This window comes from Phalaenopsis equestris, unplaced genomic scaffold, assembly GCF_001263595.1.
Source record: "Phalaenopsis equestris unplaced genomic scaffold, ASM126359v1 Scaffold000745, whole genome shotgun sequence".
In the NCBI taxonomy this organism is placed as follows: Eukaryota; Viridiplantae; Streptophyta; class Magnoliopsida; order Asparagales; family Orchidaceae; genus Phalaenopsis; species Phalaenopsis equestris.
In genome coordinates this window covers 480,331-487,977 of record NW_018165185.1, presented here as the reverse complement: position 1 = coordinate 487,977, position 7,647 = coordinate 480,331, and the positions used below count along the sequence as shown (strand labels likewise).

General features: G+C 43.0%; 1 protein-coding gene across 1 annotated transcript; it reads left to right on the top strand.

Annotated features, from left to right (window-relative positions):
- Positions 1 to 2,195: 2,195 nt before the first annotated feature.
- LOC110030639 (probable receptor-like protein kinase At4g39110) lies at positions 2,196 to 4,936 on the top strand. Its single transcript, XM_020733450.1, has 2 exons — positions 2,196 to 4,796; positions 4,898 to 4,936. The coding sequence occupies exons 1-2, from the start codon at positions 2,196 to 2,198 to the stop codon at positions 4,934 to 4,936; spliced, it is 2,640 nt and encodes an 879-aa protein (XP_020589109.1).
- Positions 4,937 to 7,647: the final 2,711 nt, after the last annotated feature.

The window sequence follows — 7,647 nt, the reverse complement described above, 5'->3', positions numbered from 1 at the left end:
GGGGTGGTCATTGATGATTATTATATTATATGCAAATACAAGTGACATTTCTAATATAAAAATAAATAATAATAATAAGAATAAAAGGATAAACAGACGATTACGCAAAAGGGTTGAATGAGACATTTGTTAGTTATAATATGTTACTATTTACTGCTTTTACATTTTATACAAATTTCCTATAATATACCAAGTAAATCATGTTTGAACTTTACACATGTCACTCATATTAGTTATTGACCAACATATATATTGCTTCTTTTTCATATATTGAATCTAGCTTTAGCACTGGCTATTTCACTAAGCTTGTAGCATACTTCAATTATTGTTACTTTTCAAAGAGGGGGAAAGTGCAACTAGGCAATCAATCATGTGTAATATTGTACAACTTTTGGGTTGCAAATTTTTGGGAAATTTGTGAATTCTTTTAGGTATGCATATTTATATGCTTGATGTTTAGTAACTTTATATATATACGCTTCATTGTATTGATGATGTGGATTAATATTGAATTAAATGATATTACTTATGCTGTCACGATGTAGTAAGACTAATTCACCACCACTCACATAGTCCTGATTACTTCAAGTTAGAACAAGTGTTGGTGTGAATTGTGTCTCATTGAGTTGCCACACATTTCTATGCACTGCTTAACCATAAGTAGGTTTTGACAAAACTTTGATTCAAAACATTTCAATTTAAGTTGAATTTGAGCCATTTGAATCAATCCCAAATACCTTATTAGCTCAATGATTAAAGCATAAATGTAAAAAAATTATCCCACATATGAGCTAATTTTATCTAAAATAAATTTGTAACTCACTTTTATGTAAAATATAATTTTATGAGTGCATTAGGAGGGCTATTAACTCCAATTTTCTCAGTTTTATGTGTGACTCATATAATGATAGTTTAGCTATTTACAAATGATTATTATACATTATTGTTCCTACTTTAAAAATGATACATATGACTAAACATTTATGCCTTTGTTGTATAGGCTCCAAAAATACTATAACCAAAAACAAATAGTTGAGATCATCAGAAAAATAATCAAACATTATAACAAATAAATTAATAAATAAAATATAAACTAATTATCAATTAAATTAATTATACCCACAAGAAAATCAGTATTTAATAAAGAATATATATTTATATATATAGAAACTGAACTCGTATAATTATACGGAACATTTACACACAATCCACTCAATTCCTACTATTTACATGTTTAACTCATAATTTTAATTTCACATGTATCTTCTTTATGCTTGAAGGAAAAATTATTCCATACGAACAACGCACGCAGAGATGCATGTGTTGTCCGATCTCGATCGTCGATCACAGCAAAACTGTATTTTAGTGGACCCCATTTAAAAAAAACAAAAAAGCTGTGATCGACGGTCGAGATGTCCGTATGAAATAATCTCAGGCTTGAAGAGGTCTATTTTAATTTTTATAAGTTATAGGCCATAATAATTTTTATGTAATATGCAGGGTTTAGACAATTTGACATGACAGACTAATTCAATCATGAATCGGTGGTCAATCTGATCTGAATTATCCAAAAAAACCCTTTATAGCTGTGAACCGCCCATAACCGATCGAACTGGCAATACGACCGGTAGACCGACGAACCTATCGAACCACAAATCAGCCTCGCACGTCCAATTCTATGCGATCTTCAACAGCATAAAGGCGCTGCACCGCATCGCTACTTAAAGGCATCGCATCGCATCGCGACGTAAGGGCTCCACATTGCGGCGTATGAGTGTTGCTCCTGCTCAACTCCAATTGAACAAATGAATCTCGAACATTCTTCTTCTAATTTGTTTCGATTTGTCGTCCAATCCTAATTTCAAATTCTTACTAATATATAAAATTTGAGAGCCCCAAATAATATAATTTTCAAAAATAAAAGGAGCAACATGTTTCCGTGTTGACCTCATCCCACTTATCGTTAATGCTCTGCACATTTTTGCCAGCAACCAAAAAGGAAAGAAGATGACAAACAAACCCATTAGACATCCACCGTCCCCCTCCCGAATTTTCCGAACCCCATTTTTAACTCTTCCCTCCTCCCCCCTCTTCCTCTCCCTCATTCGAGCTCCTCCAGCCCTAGCGAATGAGGATTCATCAGATCCTAACAAAGATACAAAAGTGTTGACAAAATGCCTATACGAAGCAGAACAATGGCGGAGCTCCGGCTCACGTTCCTCGCAGCTTTGCTTCTCTCCATTGCTGCCTCGACGGCGTCTGCTCAGAACCCCCCGTCATCTACCTCTCGCTTCGTTCCGGCCGACAACTTCCTCATCAACTGCGGCGCCTCCGCCCCCGTCGCAATGCCCGACGGTCGCAGCTTCAAAACGGACGCTCAATCCTCCCCATTCCTCTCCTCCACCGACCAAATCCTCGCCTCCATCCCCTCATCCTCCGGCATCCCTTCTCCTCTCTACCTCTCCGCTCGCATCTTCCGCGACGCCGCGACATACGTTTTCCAGCTCTCACGCCCTGGTTGGCACTGGATCCGCCTCCACTTCCTCCCCATTTCCTCCCCCGATTTTGACCTTACCCGTGCCGTCTTCTCCGTCACCACCAACGATTACGTTCTCCTCCACAGCTTCTCCATCGATGAACCATCGAAATGGATCCTTAAGGAGTTCCTCATCAACGCTACTAAAGATCGCCTCTCCCTCCGTTTCGCCCCGATGCGCAGGTCCGCAGCGTTTATCAACGCCATTGAAGTCGTCTCTGCACCCGACCTCCTCGTCGCAGACTCCGCCTCCTCTCTCTTTCCTGTTGGCGAGCTCTCCGGAGATCTCTCCGACTACGCTTACCACACAGCCTACCGTCTCAACGTCGGCGGCACCACCCTCACCTCTGCTAATGACTCTCTCGGCCGCTTATGGTCCCCCGATCACGCTTATCTTTTCTCCAAATCCACCGCAAAGTCTATCTCCGTCGAGCCCAATGTTGTAGAGTATCCTGACGGCGGATCACCGCTCATCGCGCCGCCGATCGTCTACGCCTCCGCCGTGCACATGGCTGACGCGGGCGTAGAAAGCCCTAATTTCAACGTTACATGGCAGCTTAACGTCGATTCCTCCTTCAGCTACCTCGTTCGCCTCCATTTCTGCGACATTATCAGCAAATCCCTGAACGACCTTTATTTCAATGTTTACATCAATGGCTTAACCGCCATCTCTGGTCTTGATCTCTCCACCATCTCAGGCGGGCAGCTCGCCACCGCTTACTACAAGGACATTGTCCTGAACGCCTCTATCGCTTCCGACCGCATCACCATCCAGATTGGACCCATGAGGGAAAACAATGGTCGCACCGATGCCCTACTCAACGGCATTGAGGTGTTCCAGATGAGCAATTCAGTCGGAAGTCTCGACGGTGAGTTCGGCGTCGACGGCTCCAAGATCGACGGCAGCGGTGTCTCGTATCGGAAAACGGTTGCGGCCGTAGGGTTCGCGATGATGTTCGGCGCATTTGCAGGGCTTGGTGCCATGGCGGTGAAGTGGTATAAGCGACCTCAGGACTGGAGGAAGCGCAATAGCTTCTCCTCATGGCTGCTCCCTATTCACGCAGGTCAATCAAGCTTCCTGACTAGCAAAGGTGGAAGCGGACGTGCTGGATTCGGCTCCAAGAACGGGCACACCTTCTCCTCCTCCCTCGGCCTCGGCCGCATCTTCTCTCTCGCCGATCTGCAAGAAGCTACGAAGAACTGGGACTCCAACGCCATCATCGGCGTCGGTGGATTCGGTAATGTCTACATCGGAGAGCTTGATGACGGAACGAAGGTTGCAGTCAAGCGTGGTAACTCCAAGTCGGATCAGGGTGTCAACGAGTTTCATACAGAGATCCAGATGCTCTCCAAGCTCCGTCACCGCCACCTCGTCTCACTCATCGGCTACTGCGACGAAAACTCAGAGATGATTCTTGTTTACGAATACATGGCTAACGGACCCTTCCGCGACCACATCTACGGTAAAGATCTCAAGCCATTGACGTGGAAACAGAGACTCGATATCTGCATCGGTGCAGCGCGAGGGTTACACTACCTCCACACCGGAACCGCACAGGGGATCATTCACCGCGACGTTAAGACAACTAATATCCTCCTCGATGAGAACTTCGTCGCTAAGGTGTCGGATTTTGGGCTGTCGAAAGATGCGCCGGGAAACCAGACCCATGTGAGCACGGCGGTGAAGGGGAGCTTTGGGTACCTTGATCCGGAGTACTTTCGCCGGCAGCAGCTGACGGAGAAGTCCGACGTTTATTCCTTCGGTGTGGTTTTGTTCGAGACCTTATGTGCTCGGCCGGCACTGGATCCTGCGCTGCCGAGGGAGCAGGTGAACCTCGCAGAGTGGGGGATGCAGTGGAAGAGGAAGGGTTTGATTGAAAAGATCATTGATCCGCATCTTCTCGGCACCATTAACAGTGATTCGCTGAATAAATACGTGGAAGCTGCGGAGAAATGCTTGGCGGAGCACGGAGTTGACCGGCCGTCCATGGGAGACGTGCTCTGGAACTTGGAGTACGCTATGCAGCTGCAGGAAGCGAATCCTCCGGCTGCGGCCGTGACTGCTGAATCGATTCCGTTGAATGAGGAAGAAAAGGTGAAGGGGAAGGAAAAGGAGGAACAGGATGGGGATAAAGATGATCTTTTATCCCCAGTTAAGAGGACGCCGCCGCCGCCCCCCCCCCTCGCCGGCGGTGAGCGAAGACTCGAGCACGGCGGTGGCGAACGAGCTTTTTGCTCAGCTGGTGGGAATGAAGGGCAGGTAAATGGTTGGTCATGTTGCTGGCTGGCTTACTTATTCTTTTCGGTACCATTAATTCAGAATTATTTATTTTGTGTATTTGTTGTGTTTTTATTTGGTAGTCTCTGATTAAGCCAATAAGTGATAACGGACGGCTGTGATTATCCGTGAATAATGATTTTATATTTTTTAAAATGTTTAATGTATGAAAGATTTACATACATGGCCTGTAATTCCTATGTATTTAGGTATATAACAATTGAATTTTTTTATTTTTAGATTTGCACAATTTTATTTATAGATGAAAAAGGTGTTTTTCAGTTATTTGAAAATTTTTTAGAGTAATTACATACATAGTATTTGAAATATTGTTATTTATGAAGGTAGTTCCAAGATGATTTCTATGAACCAATAAAGATGCATTTACATCTGCATGCAACTTTTGGTGAATTTGGTAGAAATAAAAAAACATGAGTTAGGGTTTTATTGCGACTCAAAATTTTAAAAATAAAGACCGAGGGTTAGTTTTGTAAATATCAATGTTTTTGAGTGTTATGTAAATTTTTTTTCTTTTCATTCAATATGAAAGATTTGAATGTTATATATACCTCGATTGTTATATAGAATGTATATGTTGAATCCTAAATTATATTTTATGAACATGCCTCGAGAGCTTAGGATTGAGTGAAGTGAGTAAGAGAGAGAGAGAGTATAATAAATCATGAGTTTTTTAAGAGAAAATAATAAATGTCCCTTTATTTGTATTTGTGTTCTTATTTATAGAGGTATATTTTGTATAATTACAGAAATGTGGGAGTAGTTATGAAAACTACTATTAATACTTTTGATGCTCTAATTAATCGTATGGATTTCATATTATATGGGTATTATAACTTGAATTTTATCATGACGATAATTGGCTGTCGACTTGCTTGAATTCGACCGAATGGGGTGACAGACTGAGTAGTGACAGTGCCTTTTGAAGTTCGTGTTAATCGGCTAAGGCATTTGGTCGGATGTCAATCTCATCCACAGCGGCAAAGGTGGGTCGATCGATTTGCTGCGATCAAGAATTCTCGTCTTGTCCTTTATGAACACGCTCCGAGAGATTCAAGATTGAGTGAAGTGAGTAAGAGATAAATAGAGTATAACAAATCAAAGTTTTTGTAGAGAGAATCAATAAATGTCTCTTTATTCGTATTTGTGTCTCTTATTTATGGAGGTATATTTTGTATAATTACAGAAAGAAGAGAGCGGTTATGATAACTACTATTAATATAATTGATGCACTAATTAATCTTATGGATTTCATACAATATGGGTATTATAATTTGAATTTTAACATGATGATAATTAACTGCCGACTTGCTTGAATTTAGCCTACTGGGGCGACCAGCTGAGTGGCGACAGTGTCTTCTGAAGTACGTGTTAATCGGCCAAGGCGTTTGGTCGAATGTTGATCTCATCCACAGTGGCAAAGGCGGGTCGATTGATTTGTTGTGATCAAGAATTCCTGGGTCAAGACCGTCGGCGTGGACTGCTATTTGAATCTCTCATCATAGTGTGTCGGTTGATTCTTGATCACGCGGTTGACAGTAAGGCGGTAGGACGCCTTGGTTGTCTAGCCATTGTATGGGTCGTTCAAATGCTTTGAGATTCGTGTTGACAGTTGTTGTGTATACATACTGGATCCTCGAATTTTTCTGCTCCTTGAAAGTGATAACTACGATAAAGACATGGAAACTATTCGTATTCAATGGTACTAAAATCAAGAAAATCAATTAATAATCAACTCCCCTCGGATTATGTGCCCAGTATGCTATATAAATAGTCATAGGTTTGACATTGCATATGTTGTTGTCATTTTTTCCTTAATCAGTCAATTTGAGTTATGACTAACGATCTGAGTGAGCTCCATGTAGACCCCAAGATTATAGGGAAGGTGGGCTACGAGCCCTCGGTTTCTGTAAAGAAGTTCAAGGTTATGAATGAAAAGTTGTCGAGTACCGAACCTACGCCGGCGGATCAAGTCAGCTCATATGGGGACCCTGAAGGGCAGGTGTGGAAGGTCCTTCGTCAAGCGATCGTAATTCCTAAGTTGGGCATGGGTGTGAGCTCCAGGGGCCAACAGGCCTTGGTCATCGAAGGCGTCGAGGAGGATGAAAAGAGGCAAGAGGGAACGAAGATTGATATTTCTCCTCAATCATTGTTGCAAGAAGGCGAAGGCACCTTGTAGCAGAAGAAGGGGGAAGAGGTCTTAAGACCATTTCCTCAATAAATAGATTTATAAGTACGTAAAGATTCTTCTGGCCACCGTCGATCTTTAATAGTTCCTTGAAATTTTTCATATGCAGGTGCATTGACCGAGTCAGAGGGTCAACAAGATGGTGGGCAAGCGAAAGACATTGTGGAGTCCATTGTTGCAATGACTGGTATACAGACCGAACTTGCAGGAGTCGTGTCGGTAGTCATTTCAGGAGGATATCAATCGTCCGCTCCTTTTCCCGCTACTGATACTGGACAGAGCAAATGAAGCGTCAGTCGCCTTCCCTTAGAGTTGTGGGGCAACATATAGCGGGTCCTTGGTGGCAAGGGTCGATTCATCGGCCGGATCGGTTGTAGGCTTGGTCGTCGATCATGTGCAGGAGGTTTCAGTCACTCTGGTGTTCACAGGCTCAGTCATGGCGGCCCTGTAGACGAAGGTTGCTTCTTTGCGAGATGGTCTAGTCGAGGCGTTGCGCGAACTGGGAGCACTTCTGGAGTCAATTGACCTGTCCAAATTCCATCGCAAGGCCTATCAGAATGAACAACTTAGGATAGGAAGGGCAATAGTCCTCTGAAGGTTGACTCAGAAAGGGTGCATCCCACCCGA

Bases quoted from the DNA above. Each gene is read 5' to 3' on its own strand.
- LOC110030639 (XM_020733450.1), top strand. From the start codon at position 2,196: ATGGCGGAGCTCCGGCTCACGTTCCTCGCAGCTTTGCTTCTCTCCATT. The intron at 4,797-4,897 runs GTAAATGGTTGG...TTTATTTGGTAG, and splicing joins CTGGTGGGAATGAAGGGCAG to TCTCTGATTAAGCCAATAAG.